The 22,621-nt window shown below is 44.9% G+C and overlaps 1 protein-coding gene across 3 annotated transcripts in view; it reads left to right on the top strand.

Moving 5' to 3' along the window:
• The window catches only part of LOC136655427 (probable ATP-dependent RNA helicase DDX60), an 87,332-nt gene that overhangs the window by 1,338 nt on the left and 63,373 nt on the right, over positions 1-22,621 (top strand). For 2 of the 3 annotated variants that reach the window (XM_066631873.1, XM_066631871.1), the window contains exons 1-3: positions 14,942-15,110; positions 20,371-20,510; positions 22,319-22,379. In XM_066631873.1, the coding sequence (XP_066487970.1) occupies positions 20,420-20,510; positions 22,319-22,379 (152 nt within the window). In that variant the 5' untranslated portion in view covers positions 14,942-15,110; positions 20,371-20,419. Of the gene's footprint in view, positions 1-14,941; positions 15,111-20,370; positions 20,511-22,318; positions 22,380-22,621 lie in introns of those variants that run through there. The other variant, XM_066631872.1, reaches the window with a different exon arrangement.

The raw sequence follows: 22,621 nt of genomic DNA, 5'->3' as shown, positions 1-22,621 counted from the left end.
CCACAGCCTTTGGTGATGCCACTGGCCTGCCCTTCACCTTTGCCACCTCCTGGAAGGAAAGCAGTTAGTCACAGGATTGCAGTGGCCTCATACCTCCTTCTCTAGCGCTGCAACTTTTGGCTGGAGGAGTGGAAGGGTACACCAGTAGTTACTACCCCGTTAGCATCATTCACAGTAAAAGGTCCCATCCAAACCCTTCATTCTGCAAGAAGGATGTTCGCCAGAGTTACCTATTATAAATCTAGCAGAAACTGTTGTTTTTGACCCAAGAGGGGACACTCTCTAATTCTAATGTTTGCAGGAGGCTGAGGGATCCAACATCCATGCGCTTCTGCAATTTGGTAAGAATGTTCCATATTCTGTTTGCCCTAGCAATATTTCATCCAATTTCAAGGAATACCCCTGCTTGCCACACCCAAAGTTATTCTCATGGTTTCAACCTTTTTTTGGATGTGTATGATTTGAAAGCCATAAGAAGAGACACTAGTTGTTCGGGGATGTTAAACTACATAGTCACCGTTTGGGTAACAGCGGATATAGCATGTCCAAAAGCTGCTGCTCTCCGTATTGAACCCAGTTTTAGACCCACAGATGCAGGTCTAGCTGGTAATATTCACATTCCCACATATAGTAACGTGTCTCTCCACATTCTAGTCTCTAATGCAACAAGATGGGAGTGCCACCCCTTCAGATTTGGCCTAAACGTTAGCAGTGGAGATACAGGGCACACACACCCAAAACCAACCCTTCAATTCCTACAACCAGTTGGTGCAAATTATTATATTCAAATACGTAAATACCTAGAGACCGGCCAGTGGAATTTTATCTGAGAATTATGGTTCTGGAATATGGGATGCAGATTTGGGTGTTGTACTCCTGTGCATTTCCCAAAACCCTCCATTTTATTACAGAGAAACAGACCTATCCCATACCTTGAATCACCAAATATGGTAGAAACAACCATTATAGTACAATGGACCAATCTAGAAATTGCTAAAACATATCCAGAATGTCGCCCATATACTGAGTCATTATGGCAAAACTGGAGCAGAGCCCCTAAATATAGCTTCAAGCGTGATTGGTTAGATACGTTACTGGGAGGGATAGGTACAGGAGTAGGAATGTTAAACTCATATGATGTTGAAGTCTTATGAAACAAACTGAGGAGATATGGTGAAATTAATCATAGAATTATTAACGGGGAACAGAGCCAACTGTTGAAAGTAGAATCTGTCACCGAGAACCATATCAACATATCACTTGATGTAATAAGACACATTTGAGCCTTTGAAAACTTAACATTGAAATCCTTGCGGCTTGCAACTGAATGGGCCAATGCAGCCATGTGGTGTATTACACTGCAAAGCTTGGCCATTCAAACTGCTCAAAGGCAGATTGATAATGTTTTAAATGGAGAAATTCGCGTTATAGAACAAACATGGCCCAACTTATGGGGTGACAGCAAATTTCTCCGGAAGGAAAGATGGACAAAACTAGTCTACTCAGAGGTAGACCGCAGCACATTAATTGGTAGAATGATTGTAAAATCAGCAGTTCACCCAACCCCTAGGGAACTCACTGCTTATGAGATCCAAGTTCTTCCCTCAGTTATAGAAAACTCCCTATGGAGACCAGTGATACACAGCAAGTTTGCAGGAAACGATGGCACTATGTTAATAGAATCAAACCATTGTGATGAATGGAGTCCCACACAGTGGATCTGTCCCACTCTCACACCTGCTGCTGAGCCCTGTGACTTAAATTTATCCAGCAGTACATGTATATGGGAACATATGGGAACCAGGTGCCCACTAGCATTCTACAATGGAGCTGTTTGCTTATGCGTATTCTCCTTCCAAGCTGTTGAATGGAAGGGTTGTGCTGTGAGTGCCCCCCCCCCCATGCAAGAGTGCATAATGTTACCAAAAGGGCTGTTTTGTTTAGGGGAATTATTACACTGCCTTTATTGGAGCATTAGGATCGTAAGCTGGATAACAAGACTGCGTAATGCAGAGAAATTCCCTTTTGTTTAAAGAGGAGACTGAGAGAAAGATAACTTTCAATAAAAGATTACAGTTTTATTACAAAAGCACAAAGGTAAACATACTGCACATGGAGAAATGATAAGTGTATGTTTCTTGGTCCTAATGCTTGAATTCAATGTACCTAGCTTTCAAGGTGGTTGTGTGTGAAGAGTATTTAGTACATTCAAGGAAATCAGAAATGGAAGGGGGGTTGTAGGGAAGGATTTTAGGGGTGCCTGCTGTCATCAGTGGGCACTCTTCAGCCAGCGAGCACATGCTGGGCTTCTGTGACCTCTCCCACAGTGGTCTGGAAGTGCATGGGTCCATGTACTTCCAGAGTGTCTTTTGCAACACCAGAAAGCATATTCCACTTGTTGGAACACTAGTTTCAGCGGTGGAGTTCAAAAACAGGATCGGGCTGTTAAGCAGATACTTAATTCTACCTAGCATTGAAATCAATAAATGTAATTGCCCAAGTGTGTTTATGCCTGCTGGCTTATGCTTTGTGAATATATGTTTCTTTAGCAGTGCACATTTAATCTTACATTGTTTATATTTTTGCTTTTCCTTTTTGAATAGGCTCTTGTCCAGGGGTGCCCAAACCCCAGCCCTGGGGCCACATGCGGCCCTCGAGGTCTCTCAATGCGGCCCTCAGGGAGCCCCCAGTCTCCAATGAGCCTCTGGCCCTCCAGAGTTTTGTTGGAGCTCGCACTGGCCTGACACAACTGCTTTCAGTGTGAAGGCGACTGTTTGACCTCTCATGTGAGCTGTGGGATGAGGGCTTCCTCCACAGCTTGCTGTTTCGCATCTGTGATACAGTAGCAGCAGCAAAGGAAAGGCCAGCCTTGCTTTGTGCAAGGCCTTTTATAGATTGCAAGACCTTCATTTATTCATATAACTTCATCTTTAATATATTCATTTATGTAAACTTATGTAAATGTATTCAAATTTTAAATGTAAATTAATTCTTTTTTTCCCCAGCCCCCAACAGTGTCAGAGAGATGATGTGGCCCTCTTGCCAAAAATTTTGGACACCCCTGCTCTGGTCAATCTAGTGAGGACAGTAGCTCACAATGCTGGCAGATGGTCTTACTTTATGTGGTGTTTTCACACGAGGTTATCCGCATGCAACTTTTAATTGCCAGATATGTTACATGTGGTTTATGTTAATAAAATTAGTGATTCAAATGGACTAGGAGTGATGGCGCTTGTGACGTGTTTTCCTTTTTAACTTTACCTGGGTAATATACCAATATAACCAATGAAAAACGGAAGGCACTTTCAAAAACAAATATTTCCTTATATCTGTAGTCCTTCTGATTTACGTTGAGATAAGAGTTAGGCTTCCTGGCTGGGGGCCAAATACCTACAAGGGTGTCTCCAGTAGGATCTTGATCAGGATCTTGTCAGCTTTAGCTCAGACAGAGGCCCTCATGGATGTTTTAGCTTAATCAGGGGGCTTTCCCATAGATGTTTGTTATCTGTTTCTGTCTAGCTGTGTTTGCATCTTTGCAGAAAATCCTATTTCCATCTGCCAACAGATAAGCTGTCCCTTGCATTGCTTCTCCACCATAATGTTGCAAGTCCCTCACCAAAATGTTACAAGTCCGTGTACTTTCCCTCATAACATTTCCAACTTTCCTGCTTTCTGGTGCCAACAGATAAGGCTCCTCACCTCAGTGTTGCAAGTGCACTGCAGCATCTCTTGGTTTACAGTTGCTGCCGCCAAGTCAAGAGTCTATCTTTGAGTTGCTATGTTGCAAGGTCAAAAGCAAAGTTGAAAGCAAACTCAGTAGACAAGAATGGTGATCGTCTGCAAGCTTTATTTCGTTGCCAGCAACGGGCTTCTCAGGGACTCCTGTCCAAAGCGAAGAGAGCAATGAGAGCTATGTGGGAACTCTCAGTGCCTCCAGAGAGAGCAATTTTCCAGTGTGAGCCTCTCACTTATATTTGATTCTGGCTCCTTTGTCTAAGGAGTCTTACATTTTCATTGGCTGGTGTGTGACATCAGATGAAGGCTTTCTCAGGGTTGGCCACAGATTACAAACATTTGATTGGTTAGTTTCAAATTACAAGTTCCAAATAAGGTTAAAACATACATAGAAAACATGGTTTCCAACAACCACTAGATGGCATTCTTTACTCATTTACTGGCTTTGGTATGTCCTGTGCATATAAACACTGTGGGCTTTCTATTAACCTCTGTTTAAACTAAACCTCTGGTTTTCCCTCTATTCTATGTGTAATTCTCAATAGTTATATAAACTTATATTTAATAAAAGACAAACTGACTTCTTATTGTAAATAAGGATTTTAAAAGATCTTTCTCTTTATTTCAATTAAATCTAGCCCCTCCTGTCAGCTTTTAGTTCTGACAGGCTCCCAGGAATGTTTGCTAATTAGGGGCTTTCTCATATCTGTATCTGCCAAACTCTATTTCTGTTTGTCAAACAAGTTAAACTGTCTCCTCATTAAAATGCTTCTAACCTGTGTATAATCCTTAGTTTTATCACCTCTTGGTGCCAAGAGATAGGTTTTCCCAATTAGTTGTGGTAGGAGCATCCTGCCTCCTGGCCACTCCTTATTTGCTATCTAACTCTGTCTGAGTTGTAACCCTTCAGTCCCAATTAAAAGTGACAGGTGGGACCTTGTGTCTACAGAGTTGGAATGCTTTTCTTAAGATAAGAGCCTTATCTGTGAGGAGTACCACATTTCTTAGAGTCTCCCTGTTAGACTCTATTAATTAACTTTGCTACATCTGCCAAGGTTGCATCTGAATTCAAACTTGTGGCTTTAAGTAAAACTTAATAGTTTTTCACCTTTCTGTGTATTTATGCTTTAATCTAACAGCTAAAATTCATTACTATGCCTTTATATATATTGATTACATTTTAAAAAACAATTTCTATAATTACTAAGGCATTAAATAACTATTGACATGCAAACATACTAACTTTGTAATTTATTTGGCTTATATGCTATGATGCTCTGGTATGTTGCTTTGGTGCAAATAACTTTTCCCAGTACATATTTTGGAAAGCCTGTCTGAATTACGTTCCAAAAAGCCTTTTTCTCTCTGTCTAAGGAAGCCTGAATGTTTTAAAATACAAAAATCCCCTTTTTCCCTTTTCAATTCTCTGCTTAAAAGCAACTTGGAGGTGTAATTTGTCTCCCTATTCAGAGGCAATGCTTTATCTGATGCATTGATATAATGAATATACAAAGCTGTAAATTTGATTCCAAGAGAAGCTTAAATCATTTGTCATACTAGCAATTAGCCTGAGATGGAAAACTCAGCTTCACACTCCCTTTTTTCCACGAAGCGTTCACTTTATCTGATGTCCTTGACAGTTTACTAAGAAACATTTCTTAAGACTTATTTACAGCTTGCTTGCAATTGGTGTTTCAGACTTCTTCAGACTGAGAGAGGGCAAAATGGATTTAAGCCTGTTTGTGCGTATGCTAAACACATAGGCTTTTTAAACATTTGATTACTAATTTAGCCATAAACACCCATAAACATAGCATTAACATTTGGTTCATTTAACATTTGAACATTTTCCCCTACAAAACTGCTAAGCATTTGCTCTGTTTAAATGACTTATTTTAACATGAATGGCTGGCTTTCATTAGCCTGTATCAGCTACTCCCTCTTGCTTTCCTCGTTTGCTGTTGCCAAAAGTCTGAGATGCAACAATTCCAAAAGTATCAAGCAGGACTTTGAATCCTCAAGGTCTTACAGAGATACAGGCTGAGACAGACCTTTGATTAGAGCTGGAATGGCTTTTTCTGAGTTACATTTGAGACTTGAGGCTTAAGCATCTTTAACAGTAAAATCTAATGGCTTTTTACTATTCTGTGTGTTTTATTAAACATTCTAACAGTTAAAACTCATTTCTAAACTACCATGCCTTTATATTAATGTTGATTTACACTTTTAAAGACACTAACCATTAAGCATTGAAGGCAAGCAAGCATTATGATCTCTTTGACATGAAGCTTTGGTATAGCTCTCTTAGTGTTTATATTCTTTAGTTTAAAAAGGAACCCTGACAGAATTATGTTTAAACTGCAAATTCCCTTTTTGCCATGGGTTCTCATCTGTCCACTGTTTTGACATTACAAGCAGGGAATTTCCAGATTAAGATGACTTGGATGCTTTCCAGCAACCTCCCTGTTTTCAAAGCCTTGTATTGTAAAAGAAGCCTGAACCGTTATCTCCTTGATGCCTTGGTACGCTGCCAAGAGCTCCTGGCACTCTGCCAATTTTAGCAGAGCTGTCTGTCTGGGCCTCTTCTTCAGTCAGACACAGTGTGGATTTTAAGTTTTGTTTGTGAGATGCAAAGCACTTGTTCTATTTAGCTTTTAAACTAATTATTTGTTCTAATTGCATAGCATAATGGCTTTCATTCTATATGACCCTGTATCACAAACTGTCAAAATAACAATCGCAACCCACTTCCGGTTTCACGACTGAAAACCGGAAGTGGGTCACGATTGCTATTTTGAGTGACTGCGCAGTCCTGCGGAGGCTGGCGCAGGCCCAGTGCCCTTGGGAGCCTGCTCCAGTCTCTGGTAAGTGGAAGCAAGCCCCTGTGCCCCTCCAGTGTGTTGGCAAACTTCAGTCTCGAAAGACTATGGTATCGCGCTCTGAAAGGTGGTTCTGGAACAGTGTCTAGCGTGGCTGAAAAGGCCAATTCGGGAGTGACAATCCCTTCCACACTGGGAGCAAGTGCAGTCTGTCCCTGGTCTGTCTCCCTGGCTATGGGCCTTCCTTCTTTGCCTCTTAGCCTCAGACTGTTGGCCAAGTGTCTCTTTAAACTGGGAAAGGCTATGCTGCACAGCCTGTCTCCAAGCGGGCTGCTCAGAGGCCAGGGTTTCCCACTTGTTGAGGTCCATTCCTAAGGCCTTCAGATCCCTCTTGCCGGTGTCCTTGTATCACAGCTGTGGTCTACCTGTAGGGCGCTTTCCTTGCTCGAGTTCTCCATAGAGGAGATCCTTTGGGATCCGGCCATCATCCATTCTCACAACATGACCGAGCCAACGCAGGCGTCTCTGTTTCAGCAGTGCATACATGCTAGGGATTCCAGCACGTTCCAGGACTGTGTTGTTTGGAACTTTGTCCTGCCAGGTGATGCCGAGAATGCGTCGGAGGCAGCGCATGTGGAAAGCGTTCAGTTTCCTCTCCTGTTGTGAGCGAAGAGTCCATGACTCGCTGCAGTACAGAAGTGTACTCAGGACGCAAGCTCTGTAGACCTGGACCTTGGTATGTTCCGTCAGCTTCTTGTTGGACCAGACTCTCTTTGTGAGTCTGGAAAACGTGGTAGCTGCTTTACCTATGTGTTTGTTTAGCTCGGTATTGAGAGAAAGAGTGTTGGAGATCGTTGAGCCAAGGTACACAAAGTCATGGACAACCTCCTGTTCATGTGCAGAGATTGTAATGCAGGGAGGTGAGTCCACATCCTGAACCATCCTGAACCTGTGTTTTCTTCAGGCTGATTGTCAGTCCAAAATCTTGGCAGGCCTTGCTAAAACGATCCATGAGCTGCTGGAGATCTTTGGCAGAGTGAGTAGTGACAGCTGCATCGTCGGCAAAGAGGAAGTCACGCAGATATTTCAGCTGAACTTTGGACTTTGCTCTCAGTCTGGAGAGGTTGAAGAGCTTTCCATCTGATCTGGTCCGGAGATAGATGCCTTCTGTTGCAGTTCCAAAGGCATGCTTCAGCAGAACAGCGAAGAAAATCCCAAACAAGGTTGGTGCAAGAACACAGACCTGCTTCATGCTGCTTCGGATGTCAAAGGGGTCTGATGTGGAGCCATTGAAGACAACAGTGCCCTTCATGTCCTTGTGGAAGGATCTGATGATGCTGAGGAGCCTGGGTGGACAACCAATCTTGGGGAGAATCTTGAAGAGGCCATCCCTGCTGACCAGGTCGAAGGCCTTCGTGAGATCTATGAAGGCTATAAAGAGTGGCTGTCGTTGTTCCCTGCATTTCTCCTGCAGTTGTCTAAGGGAGAATACCATATCAGTGGTGGACCTGTTGGCTCGGAATCCGCACTGTGATTCTGGATAAATGCTCTCTGCAAGTACCTACAGCCTCTTCAGTGCAACTCGAGCAAACAGCTTTCCTACAACGCTAAGGAGAGAGATGCCATGGTAGTTGTTGCAGTCACCCCTGTCACCTTTGTTCTTGTATAGCGTGATGATGTTTGCATCCCTTATGTCTTGAGGTACTCCACCTTCTCTCCAGCAGAGACAGAGGATTTCATGCAGCTCAGTGACTGAAATGATCTCTTTGCAGCACTTTAGGACTTCAGCAGGGATGCTGTCTTTTCCAGGTGCCTTGCCAAAGGCAAGGGAGTCCAGGGCCACGTGAAGTTCTTCTAGGGTTGGTTCACTGTCAAGCTCCTCCAGCACAGGCAGGCACTCAATGTTGTTCAGCGCTTCTTCAGTGACTATATTTTCTCTGGAATATAGCTCAGAGTAGTGCTGCACCCAGCATTCCATCTGCTGCGCCTGGTCCTGGGTGACCTCACCTGTGGCAGACTTCAGAGGGGCAATTTTCTTCTGCATTGGACCTAGGGCCTGCTTGATACCATCATACATCCCCTTGATGTTGCCTGTGTCAGCTGCTATCTGTATCTGGGAGCAGAGCTGGAGCCAGTAGTTGTTAGCACATCTCCTGGCAATCTGCTGGATTTTGCTGGGAGCAGCTCAGAGGACCTGCAGGTTGCACTCACTGGGACAGGCCTTGTATCAGGGGTGCTCACACTTTTTTGGCTCGAGAGCTACTTTGAAACCCAGCAAGGCCTGGAGATCTACCAGAGTTTTTTTACAATGTTCACGCCATCATAACATATAACATTTATGTGTACAATATATGTTGGTGTACCTTGCATAACCGCATGAGCCAATATTGCACAACACAACATAATAAACTATAAACATTTTTTGTAATTACTTGAGTTTACTTTGATGACTTGCACTGAAGTGAATCAGCCATGGATGCATAGTCCGGACAGTAGCTGCTGACAGCCAGCCTCAAGCACACTTCCAAATGTTCATCAGTCATGGTGGAATGGTACTTGGACTTAATGATCTTCATGTAGGAAACGGCTGACTCACATAAATAAGTGGAGCCCTTCCTGCCTCAGGTGCTCTTATATCCCTGAGGGCCCTATTGCCTTCAAGTGGCTGCAGCTGTGCAGCACACTCTGCTGGATGCCCAGGCCTTACCCTTAAAGGGGCCACTGCTGACACCACATCTACCTCCTCACCAGATCTTCCTCGATTCCAATACAAGTGGGGGGGGGGGAGCAGATCTCTATACAGACCAGTGCAAAAACAGGGGAAAGGTGTGGGGGAGGGAAGATCTCTATATAGACATCACAGCAAGACCAGTGCAAAACCCCTTGCACACAGAACCAACAGATGGAAGTTGGGGGGGGGCAGATCTCCATATATACCAGTGCAAAAACAGGGGAAAGGTAAGTCAGCCCCAGTAGAGTCAACAGGGCTCACTCCCAGGGATGCGTGGATGGGAGAGAAGCCTGCCAGCGGCTCCTCTCCAGGTCTACTCACAAGTCAGTCCCAGTAGAGTCAACGGGGCTCACTCCCAGGGATGTGTGGACAGGAGAGAAGCCTGCCAGTGGCTCCTTTGCAGGTCTACTCACGAGTCAGCCCCAGTAGAGTCAACAGGGCTCACTCCCAGGGATGCGTGGACAGGAGCTCACTCCCAGGGATGCATCACTCCCAGGGAGCGTCACTCCCAGGGATGCGTGGATGGGAGAGAAACCTGCGATCGACTCATTTTGCCTCACGATCGACCAGTGGATCGCGATCGACGTACTGAGCATCCCTGCCTTGTATGCTGCTTGAGCTCTTCTCTTTTCCTCAATGACTGGTGTCAACTCCTCAGAGTGGGCTTCAAACCAATCTGCCGTCTTGTTGGTCTTCTTGCCAAATATGGACAAGGCGTTGTTGTAAATGGCATTCTTGAAATGTTCCCATCTGTTGGATGCGTTTGAAGAGATTCTTCAAGCGCTCGTGCAAATTCCTCCACTTTTCTGTGATCCCGGGTCTTGCTGGTATCAATGCGAGGTCTTCCTTCCTTTTTCGTGTGGTACAGTCACTTTGTTTGCAGTTTCACTCTGCTGCACACCAGGGAGTGGTCGGTGTCGCAGGCAGCACCCTGATAGCTGCGTGTGATCTTGATGCTGGGAAGGCTGGAGTGTCTGGTGAGAATCAGATCGAGCTGGTGCCAGTGGTTTGATCTTGGGTGTCTCCAAGAGACTCTATGTTGGGGCTTCGTGTTGAAGAACGTGTTGCTGACACAGAGACCGTGATGACAGCAAAACTCTAGCAGGCGTTGGCCATTTTCGTTCATCTTCCCAGTGCCTAACTGACCTAAGCAAGTGGGCCACGAACTGTTATCAGCACCAACTCTAGCATTGAAATCGCCGAGGATGAACAATGGCTCTTTTACGGGGATCTTCTTGATAGTGGTGGCCAGGTCATCATAGAATTTGTCTTTGGCTTCTGCTGGAGACGACAGAGTTGGTGCATAAGCACTGATGAGAGTGATAGGTCCTGCTGATGACTGGAGCTGCAGGGACAAAATTCTTTCACTTCCCACAGTAGGTGGGATGATGGATTTCAGCAGGGTATTTCTGACCGCAAAGCCAACACCATGTTCCCTGGTTTCGTTTGGTGGTTTTCCCTGCCAGAAAAATGAGAAATTTCTCTCCTTGACAGATCCGGAATCTGGCAGCCTAGTCTCTTGAAGGGCGACGATGTCCATCTGCAGTCTGCTCAGCTCCATGTCGATGACAGCTGTTTTGTGTACGTCGTCTATTTTTTGCAGGTCATCAGAGAAGCCAGGTGTCATTGTCCTTACATTCCAGGTGCCCAGCTTTAGGGCAGGAGTTTTCTGTTTTCTGTTGCATGGTGCAGAGTTGTCAATCCGCTTGTCGGTTTTCACCCTAAACCCCATGCACCCCGTGAGGTTAACGGACCGTGGTGAGGCAACACCTTACTGGCTGGGGACTGCCCAGCTTAAGGCAGGCAGTAGCTGCCCAATGAAATGCAATGATCTCTCCCACCATCGGAAGCAGCCCCTGGCGTCATGCTCTACGCCAATTGAGCGAAGACTTATAACTGGTAACTGCTGCTTCCCGTGTTGTGTCGACACCGTATGGCGAAGTTGGAGTGTCCTCTCCAGTGCGCGAAGCCTGGGTAAAGAAGGTATGGAGGATAGGCTGTTACCCATGCAGCAAATCCCCTCTCTCCAAGCCGCTGGAATGATCCAATGGAAAGGCAGAAGCCAATACGGTTGGTTCCAGCGGCGTCGCAGGAGTTGCCAGAGCGTGACTGTGTACAGCCATGAACTGCCTCAGGGACTCCGGCTCCTGATTTTGCCTCGAGGTTGACTCCTGAAGCCTTTTCCACAACTGGATGTAGCCACAAGGCAGTGGAGGTTTGGGATCAGAGTTTTCCTTCTCTTAGATGAGCTGCCTTTCCAGGCTGATGAGGCTCATCTACCCGTTGGAGAGAGAGAGCAGACACTGCTCAGACACTGCATCCCCCTCCCCCCTGCATCCCGCCTGTCTCTCCACTGCTCCCTCTCCAAACCCCCCCCCCGACACCCACAAACCCCTCTCCCCTCTCTTTTGTGTGCCCCTCCAAAGTGACATGTTTCTGGCAGTTGTGTTGCTGCCTCCCTCCTCCCCTGCAAGAACTTATAGCAGGGTTCAAACTCCCAGAGAGTTTGAGAACTGCTGCACTGGAGTATTAGAAGTGCAAAAGGATTAAATCCTGAAAAAGGATTAAAGCTGTAGAAGAAATGCAGCCCTAGATAGGCTGAGATTGAGGTGCCCAAATATATTTTGTAGTAAATTTATTTTGTACTACAGTTCCAGCCTTGTTATACATGGATTTTTTACACACAGTTTTGCCTCAACCTGAATGGCCACTGCAAATGAGAAGGAATGTGTTGATCCCTGGAGAAGGGGAAAAATGCATCTCTTTAAAATCAGTTTAAAAAACTGAACAGTCCTTTAACAATAGCCTCCTTAATGAGAGGGGGGGGGCAGCTGGCTGTCAATCCATCAATCCTTCTCTCTCCAAGGCCACCCCTCCCTTCCCCCTGAGCATGTGAAAGAAAGGTGATCACTATTCATTGGTGAAGGGAGGGGTTAAGTGTAAGTTCTCAGCTCTTTGTAAGCTCTTGGAGGAGGACTGATTGATGGATTGTCTTCTTAATGACTCTTATCTTACATCACAAAGGTCAGCAAGGCTGTTTTTAAATCACCTGAGCAAGGAAACTTTGTTTTTTAAATGGATCCAAGTGAGTGCTTGGAACTGAATAATGAGGCTATAATAATAATGAATAATGAGGCTCAACCTGTATATAGTTTGTTTTGGCATGGCCCAGGCCACCTGAAAGCCCAGGCCCTGGGGGATTTTGCCCCCTGCCCCCCCCTTGCTGGAGACTAAGCAGGACTCCTTCTTCAGACCAGTTTATTGCTTTCCTAGGCTGCCAGTTTTTCCTGCCAATATTTTTTTTTATGGTTGTCCCTCAGCCCATTTGGATGACATGACCTGCTTTGTGCACAGTCAATATGTGGAGTTAATGCAGGTCAATGGGTGGGTGAACTTTCCTTAGATGACCTAGATGACCTTCTGGTGACCCAAACTGAGACCCTGCTTGCCCACCAGAGGGACTCCCTGAGACTATGTTTAGGAGTGTCAGGGGATCTGGAGGCAGGGATGTTTGAGAACTGCTGCCTTAGCCCAGTGGCAAGACTTGAGGGCGACAGACATGAAAAGGAAAGATAGAGCAAGAGGAATAGCATAGCTAGAGGGGGTGCAAAGCACTAAGTCTTGCAGGGAGCCTCACTGCAGTGTGCAAGGGGCCCCCCTTCGGAGCCTTTCGCCTCCATTTTGCTTCCCTGGCTTGAAATGGCTCCAAAGGGGATGGGGAAGGGCCCCTTGCAGGATGCAGTGAGGCTCCTTGCAAGACTTAGTGCTTTGCACCCCCTCTAGCTATGCCACTCCTCTTGCCTCTGCCTTTCCTTCTCATGCTGTTTGCCCTCAAGTCAGAGAGTCCCCTTTCCTCCCACGCCTTTTATCAAGCAATAAAATAAGGTCCTCTCGTGGATTGAGAACTGGTTGGAGGCCAGGAAGCAGAGAGTGGGTGTCAATGGGCAATTTTCACAATGGAGAGAGGTGAAAAGCGGTGTGCCCCAAGGATCTGTCCTGGGACCGGTGCTTTTCAACCTCTTCATAAATGACCTGGAGACAGGGTTGAGCAGTGAAGTGGCTAAGTTTGCAGATGACACCAAACTTTTCCGAGTGGTAAAGACCAGAAGTGATTGTGAGGAGCTCCAGAAGGATCTCTCCAGACTGGCAGAATGGGCAGCAAAATGGCAGATGCGCTTCAATGTTGGTAAGTGTAAAGTCATGCACATTGGGGCAAAAAATCAAAACTTTAGATATAGGCTGATGGGTTCTGAGCTGTCTGTGACAGATCAGGAGAGAGATCTTGGGGTGGTGGTGGACAGGTCGATGAAAGTGTCGACCCAATGTGCGGCGGCAGTGAAGAAGGCCAATTCTATGCTTGGGATCATTAGGAAGGGTATTGAGAACAAAACGGTTAGTATTATAATGCCGTTGTACAAATCTATGGTAAGGCCACACCTGGAGTATTGTGTCCAGTTCTGGTCGCCGCATCTCAAAAAAGACATAGTGGAAATGGAAAAGGTGCAAAAGAGAGCAACTAAGATGATTACGGGGCTGGGGCACCTTCCTTATGAGGAAAGGCTACGGCGTTTGGGCCTCTTCAGCCTAGAAAAGAGACGCTTGAGGGGGGACATGATTGAGACATACAAAATTATGCAGGGGATGGACAGAGTGGATAGGGAGATGCTCTTTACACTCTCACATAATACCAGAACCAGGGGACATCCACTAAAATTGAGTGTTGGGCGGGTTAGGACAGACAAAAGAAAATATTTCTTTACTCAGCGTGTGGTCGGTCTGTGGAACTCCTTGCCACAGGATGTGGTGCTGGCGTCTAGCCTAGATGCCTTTAAAAGGGGATTGGACGAGTTTCTGGAGGAAAAATCCATTATGGGGTACAAGCCATGATGTGTATGCGCAACCTCCTGATTTTAGGAATGGGTTAATTCAGAATGCCAGATGTAGGGGAGAGCACCAGGATGAGGTCTCTTGTTATCTGGTGTGCTCCCTGGGGCATTTGGTGGGCCGCTGTGAGATACAGGAAGCTGGACTAGATGGGCCTATGGCCTGATCCAGTGGGGCTGTTCTTATGTTCTTATGTTCTTATGTTCTAATACATCGACTCAGCCAGATAGATCCTGAGTGACAACAAAGAGACCCATCTGAGAACTGTTGTACATGGGGAGCAGGGTGACCAGATGTCCTCTTTTTCCAGGACATGTCCTCTTTTTTAGCCTCATGTCCTGGAAAAGAACTCAAACGTCCCCCTTTTCCTTGTGAACAAGCAGCGCATCGCCTTCTTGTAATGAATAAATTATACATAACGAATTATATATAATATAGTTTGAAATTCAACAGTAAGTAATATAGTGTTCAACTACGTGAAATCAATGTATGGGTGTTTTCAGCTTTTGTCTTGTGGTGCCCTACATTTTTCTTGGCTGTCCTACATTCTGGGGTGCCTCGTCCTCTTTTGGGGTTCTGACAGCTGGTCACCCTGATGGGGAGGAAGACGGCAGGTTGGGATTCCCAAAGCCCCGCCTGGGGACCAGCACTGCGCCTGCTCCTGCCTCACCCTCTTCCAGGCGCGCCCAGCAGGAGTTTCCGGAGAATCGAAACTGAGCCAGGCTGGTCCACCCCCTCGGCTGAGCTCTCTCCATCCACGGGACGGCAATCACGAGGCGCAGGAGGAGCCCAGGAGGCGGAGAGCGCGCAGTGGCATCCCAGGCTGGGCGCTTCCTCCCGCACTGGGCATCTCTTCGCGCGCTGGCTTTGGGCTGGGGAGGGGGGTGCGAGTGTCCGGGGAGGCGACCACTGAACCGGAACGATCGCGGCTGCATTCCGAGGTACGTCTTCTGGTGGAGGTCTTTTGCTCCGCAGTCTGTTTGCAGCGGGACTTGTGCGATGCTTGCCGACGATGGAGGGACTTGGGCAGCCAAATCCCTCCATGCAAATGCAGCCCTGTTCTAGGCCTGTCTACTCAGAAGTAAGATCTATTGATCTGCCCGCAAATCGGTGAGTGCCTTCTTTGATGTCACATGGAGCTCACCTTTCTGCCAAGGAGGGGGTGAGGCTGCAATCCTAGCCATGCTTACCTGGGAGTAAGCCCCATTGACTATAACGGGACTTTATTCTAAGCGGACGTGCATAGGTTTGGGCTGTAAGTCCCCGCCCCTCGCTCCCTCCCTCCCCGTTTTATCCTCAGAGCAACTGGGTGAGTAGCAAGGGGGAGAGCCAGCCATACGCCCAAAGCTCGCCCTGCTGACACTGGGATTTGCCTCTCACCGCTTCACAGGTTGGCTTGCCAGACTCCCCCCTGATCAAATAGGGCAGCCTGATTTCTGAGTGATGAAAACTCTTCCCTTGAACAAATTGCACCTCTGTTTTGCTTTCACGTGATCGCTGCCTTGCAAGAATCATACCTAGTGCTAGACTTTTCACTCTCTGTGTCCTCTGGTCGTTTTGTTTTGGTGGCTTACACCAAGTGGTCTGGTGCTGCGCGTCCTGACTGTAGAAACCCCCCTTCCCCCCCCAAAAAAATCAGGACACTAATCAATCCTAAAACGGGTTTGTTGAAGGTACAACGCTTGAAAACCTGGTGTGATTCTTTATTTTCAACTCTTGTGTAATGTAACCAAGAAGGTGGCTAATATAACTCCAGTTTGTTTTTTAAAATATGTTTGTAGGGATTACAGATGGGTCTGTCTTAAGTAACTGGTGGAAAGCACTGTGCTCTGGGCTTGAATTGTTAGCATCTAAGAGAATAGATCAGCAATTTTCAACCACAGTGCTGTGGCACACTGGTGTGCTTCAGATGGTCTGCAGGTGTTCTGTGGGAGTTTGGGGGGATCATTTATTAATAGGGCAATTGGGGGATTTGAACTCCTACCAGCAGCATAGTGTACCTTGTCAATGGTAAAAAAAATTGATGGTGTGCCTTGACAATTTTAGCAACTTGTCAGTGTGCCATGAGGTGAAAAAGGTTGAAAATAGCTAGACTAGGACTTGATAAGTAAGAAGAGAACCTCCATGTGCAGAGGCGCGCTTCTGCTTACTTACCAGTAGCTGGGGTCAAATGGGAAGAAGTGTTTTTTCCATCTTTTGAGTTTCCTGGGAGGATCTAGTTCAATGGTTCTCAAACTATTTAGCATTGGGACTCACTCTTTAGAACAACAATCTGTTTGGTATCACTGGAAGTGATGTCATGACCAGAAGTGATGCCATCAAGCAGGAAAAAGTTTTTAGCATCCCCATATAACAAAGTAAAATCAATTAATGAAGTAAATTAAAATTTATAGTAAGGAAGTTTAAAAACTTATTTAAAATAACCACCCTACTAATCCTCCCAATGCTATAGTCCTATGCACACTTACCCATGAGTAAGCTCCATTTTCTGTCATTAAGAGCATATACATAGTTGTTAAAAATACAGATCTGTAACATTCCCTCCAATGCACTCACATACCCTGGTATCATCAATATATTAAAAATAAAAATACACATTGAAATGAAAGGGGACCCACCTGAAATTGGCTCACAACCCCCTGACAAACTTTGGGTCAGGAGCCAATTTCAGGTGTGTCCCCTTTTATTTCAAAGTTTTATTTTATTTCTAAGAAAAACACTGATCTAGCTGATCCTTGTTTGAAACAGTATGCTAATATGACTGAACTTCTGATACAGCATAGTAATTCATATTTTATAATACCCTCTTCCACCCTTCTAAATTACATTATTTTATGGATCCAATAACAGGCAGAAACCTTTCTTGGTCCCCTGGACAAACCAATCCCATTGACTCTGGCATTCTGATGCCAGAGACTGCTAGAAAGCAGTTGTAATAAAGCACCTACTGGCAGTGTGATGAATAGTGTGCTGCTGGGACACCAGTGGGAAGAACAGAGTCTTCTTGCATGTGCCCTCAGTTCTTCCACTGCCCACTGGAGCAGGCACACAGTAGGAAGGGTGAGAAAAGGTGGGGAGGAGGACATGACATAAGGTGGAGAGACTATGGGTGTGGGTGGATCCAGCACTGATGGCGCATCAGATCCTATCCCTCATTTTCAATGCCAACCCCTTTCTCTCCTCTGATTTGTGTTAGTGAAATTGCTACCGCAGGTCTGAGGAGCCCATTTGTGGGTCTGGAAGCTTACGCAAGGGTAAAGGGATTTAAATCCCCTTTCCCTGCAGAAACATCCTGATCAACTACCTCTGGATACAGTGCACCTGTTTTTGGTGTAGTTTTACTAATGGGGGATTAGGATTAGGCTCTGAGAAACGGATTGCAGTAAGGATGGTGTTGATGCTTGAGCTCCTCTTTAAAGAGAAGTGTAGCCTGCTTTCCTGAACCTTTGGTTCATGCAAATATTGCTTGAGTAGGGTCCAGATCACCCCTTTGCAGGGGTGCCATTTAGAAGGTTAGACAGGGGTCCTTTAAATTTTGCTGATACCTTTGTTATGGAACCAGTTTGACAGAAACTATTGCACAGTTTTTTTTACTGTTTACTGGCTCCTAGTTTAATATGTGTTGTTTCTTCAATAGGAGTAGAGTTCAACATGTTCTCTCTGTCAAATGACTCGCTATATGCAAATAGGATTGAACCATGTAAATTGCCTTTCAGTTCTCTGACTGCTTGGCTGTAGTTTAAACCTGGCTTAAAATATTCTGGTTCAAAGGGGAACCTTGATTTCTTCCTTCTGAGAGACACATTCCCACAGCACATCCAAAGCTGCTTTTCAAGCTTTCTTTGATTTCAAAAGAGATTTGCCATACAGCATGCAAGGGAGAAACTGCTATTCAAGAAACACAAGTTTCAACCCTTCATCCATAAAGACATTGTGTCAAGAAAAGAAAGTAGCTAAGGAGGACATGGGTGGATCTGACCCTGAAGAGCTGCCATCAACTACAGTAAACAATACTGGGTTAGATGGCCTAGGTGTTCATAAGTCATTCAAATCAAATCACTTTTATGCTATGTAGCTATGGGCTTGGATTCAAGGAGCTACTTAGGTGTGCCCAAAGTTTTGAATCCCTTGGTTTAATACCAAGTGGCAGAGCATCATACCATTGCATTGTTGTGCAGCAATGTTTGCTTTGTACAGCAATGTTTGCTTTGATAGTGTTGATAATCTCTTTGTGGGTTGGGATGGGTCCTGTCGGAGAAATTAAACAATAGGAGGCTGAAGTGAGAAAATTGATCTGTTTACTAAGAGTGCTCTTGGACAGAGCCCCTTTCCCATGAAAGGGAAGTCTTACACCTACAAAGTACATGACTTTTATGGGGTCTGGGGGGACAGACCAATAGTTACAAGACATAACAATGGTTATAAGAAACATGTTCATGACCTTGCAAAGGTCAAGGGAACCATGGCAAGGGAAGTCATAAATCCGCCATAATGAGGATGGAAGGTATGAATTGCCTACCGGAATTCAGGATAGTGGCTGTATTAAGGAAAAATAACAAGCTAATAGACAACTGCAAGAACATGGTCAGAAGGAGAGTTGGATTTATCAGTTAAGAACAAATGATACATGAATGAGCATTTCTGCTGATTTGATTCCAATCTTGCACGCGAGTCCCCTTCGCGGAGCCTGACCCTGAAAAGCTTACTGCATGTCTCTGAAGCTGTTCAGGGAGAGTTTACAGCATATGTGCCAGGCTCGTCTGAAAGGAATGGCTACTTAGGACTCAGAGATGGCAGTGTTCATTAGAACAAGATGCAAAAACCAGTATTCTCTACATCAGATGAAACGATTAATTCTAACCACTGTGTTTAGCATTTCCTAAAACACTATGAAAAGCTTCCATTCTTCCTTATACTTGCAGGCTTTCAATGTGAGTGCTTGACATTTATGTGCCAAATAACCTTATTCATAACAGCAAGGTCCTAAAGATAAATCATTTTCTCAAATGTAGTTATCTCCTTTGTTTTCTTGTACTTAACTTCATTGTGAAGTCTCACTGAAAATACCATGTAAAAGTGAAGCATTAAATATTTTAGGACAGTGGTTACCAAACATTTTATTATTGGGACCCACTTTTAAAATGACATTTTATAGGGACCCACCTAGCTTTACAAGACTTAAAAGGAAAAAAAAAGGTTTTACTTTTCCAGGCACTCAAACCTCTGCTTTTGTCCTTTTTACTATGGTGGTGGCAGGGCACTTTCTAGTGTGTTTGTTGAGCTCCATGTTCATCAGACGATGACCATTCTGGTGGCCTTGCGTTCCCCTTGCATTCCCCTTCACCTGCTCTTTGATAAGAGCTGAGGCATGGTCACCTACTTGTAAGTTAACGTGCATACGTGGCTCAGTTTCACTTTCCATGTGGCTCAAAACTTTTTCCTTGACAGCTTGGAGGAGTGTTTTTCCCCCCCTCTGGAGTGTTTTTTTGGGCCTGCATTAATCGAATTGGGACCATTCTGGTGATGTTGCATTTTTCTTGGCCTGCTCTTCAAAGTGGACTGAGGCATAGTCACCTACTTGCAAGTAGATACACATGTGTGCCTCAGTTTCACTTTCCATAGAGTTCAGTATATTTTCCTTGCAAGCTATCAGCTTTTCAGTTTAATGAACTGAACAATAGTTCAGTCCACCAACAGTCAGGTCATGACCCACTAGTGGGTCCCAATCCACAGTTTGGGAAGCACTGTTTTAGGGCATTAGCCCTTTCAGATATAGTAGGGTCTGAAGGTGCATTCTCCTTCAGTATTTCAGAAATGTTCAAAGCCAGCAAATTTCTTATCTTTCCCTACTCCCCCAAAATAGTGTACGTATTCCATTATTACTCTTGCCATTACTTAATAAAATAAATATAATATCATTGTTGGAAAAAGCGCAAGAGAATGACTAGAGATAAAGGATCATAATATTGTTAACCAATACCATTCAAAAATTGTGATTTAGGTTTTGTATCTTGAACTTTGGTCTTGACTCAAAAGACACAGAAGTGATGCTTTGAATTATTGTGTGTGTGTGTATCTGGTACTCAAAACCAGGCTGTAGCTTTCTTACAAACTGAGCTGTGGAACGTGAGGGCTGTTTTTAAACACAGCTGGACATTTAGAATAGTTGAAATTTAGATACGTATGTTTAATTGTTTCAAGGTGTAAGAAGGAGTAATTGGATGTGTTGATTAAGGATCCAAATATAAACATGCCCAAGAAGAAGACTGTCAAAAGCACTGAGCCCACCAAGGCTTCCAGAAAGCAGGCAAAACCTGCAGGCTCAGTTCCAAGTAAACAAGGTATGTATGATTTCTAAAATCTAGAAAAGTGATTGTGCTGACATTTTTCTGTGTTCATACTTCTTGTGACTTGTTTCAATACAACATTTTGTCACATCTTAGGTGGGCTTTGTCACATCTTTGTCACATGCTTTTGGGGGGGCAGATGGTGCAGGGGGAAGGTATTAAACCCTTCACACCTGCATATACCCTTTTCCCATGGCAGATATTTTTGATGTAAAAATAACATTCTCAATCCACTTCCTTTCCAGTCAGTGATGGGTTGAGGTGTTTGAAAATGGTGTTGACCATTTTACTCAGAAGTAAGCTCATTGTGTTCAGGAAGACTTAGGCTGTAATCCTATCATATTTGCAGGAAATAAACGCCTCTAATTTAAATAGTTACTGTGCTCATTTAAAGTCATGCTGCCTTGGTCACACTAGACATCAGCATAGCATGGCATGTTCAAATAGTCCACTTGATCTTGAACTGGAGGATGTTTCAAATTTCCCAGTACAGGTTTTTGCTTCAGGTTTTTAAACACTTGTTATCCAGGTACCTAGGTTTTTTCCTTACCCAACCTGTTTTTGACATTTTACTCGGATACTTTTTTATTGTAGAAGTCCAGATTTTGTATCCAAAGCAATTCAAATTGGGACTATTGAACCAGAATTCTTGGTCAGACAGATGTGCTACCTGTGAATGCTTTTAAATTTTTTAACTGTGGTAGAGAGTTAGTGAATTCCAGAGAAAAGGCATATTATTAAATGTTAATTTCCTAAAGCTTGTTTGGCAAACTTTGTGCAGAAAACAGATTTGATATTCAAACGTCTGTACAACAGTTATCTATACAACCTCACAGATACTTAGAAATACATGGCATTTTTCTGGTGCTGTGCCAGTGTTCCTGATGCATCTGCTGGAAGTTGGACTTTTACACTGGGTGGGGCTGTTGTTGCACCAGTGTACATGGAGATACACTGGTATATCTCAAGTGTAGAATTCGGCCTTTAGGCTGCAATCCTATATGGTAAGAAGTATTTGAGATTAAGCCCCACTGAACTCATTGGGGCTTACTTCTGAGTTGTTATGTGTAGGATTGTCAGACCAGTCCTGCCCTGGAACAGGCCTGCCCCTCATCCAGAGCAGGGTTGGGGCCAAAAGCAGCCCAGGGCAAGGGGAATCGATTCCCTGTACCCTGTGTTGCTTTGCAGCAGTCCCAATGAGGCTATTCGGATCTGTGCCACCTCAAGAGGTGGTGCAGATCTGAGCAGCCCGGAGCTGCACTGGGTTGCCCAGGATCTGGGTTAGGATCTGGGCAAGTTAGGATTTGGCATGTTAGGGGCTACATCCTAGCTCCACTGTCTGCTCACCTGCTGTCTGCCCACAGGCCTGCCCTCCTCTCACCCCAGAAGGCATCCTCCTCACCCTTCTCCACGCCCACCCCAGACCTGTGTGCTGGCCTGACTTGGTCAGCATGGGCTTACCTCCTCCACTGTCCCAACAGGCCTTGGGGTGGTGTGCCGGCTTTCCTTTTCAGATGGTGGCACAAAAGTGCTTTTTGGCAGTTTTGCAACACTCTTTGGCTGACCTTGCACTGGCCAAGGGCACCCTCAGGATTGCTCCCTATGTTATATATATCACGCTAATTCATATGGGAACCACAGAAAACGCCTTCCAAGGTTCTTTCATGTTCTTTACGATTTCAGACACAAGTGTATCTTCTTGATAATATGAGAACTTGGCCTGAGATCCTAACCCCCTGATACACAAACACATAACAGTTTGATTAATCATTAATAAAAATAATTGTGAATTTTTTCTTCAGATCTACAAAGTGTGATGGGAGAAGTAGCTAATCTAATTTACAAGGAAACACCAAAAACCGAGTGAGTATGATGACTAAAGGTCATCAGTAAGATGAACTCTAGTCTTCCTGTGAAATCTTCCTCAGATTCTATGAAACATGAAGTTTTGTGAGTATTCTGGACACCGCTGTTTAGCCATTGTAGCAACAAGGAACAGAGAGAAGTCGCAATTTATAAACTAATACAGGAGTGGCCATCCTTTCAAGAGCTCCTGGACCTTTAACAATTGTGTAGAGGACGGAATTTCAGCAGTTGCAGGCAGG

This window comes from Tiliqua scincoides, chromosome 6 (genome assembly GCF_035046505.1).
Source record: "Tiliqua scincoides isolate rTilSci1 chromosome 6, rTilSci1.hap2, whole genome shotgun sequence".
Taxonomy (NCBI): Eukaryota; Metazoa; Chordata; class Lepidosauria; order Squamata; family Scincidae; genus Tiliqua; species Tiliqua scincoides.
This window is presented reverse-complemented; position numbering and strand designations above follow the sequence as displayed.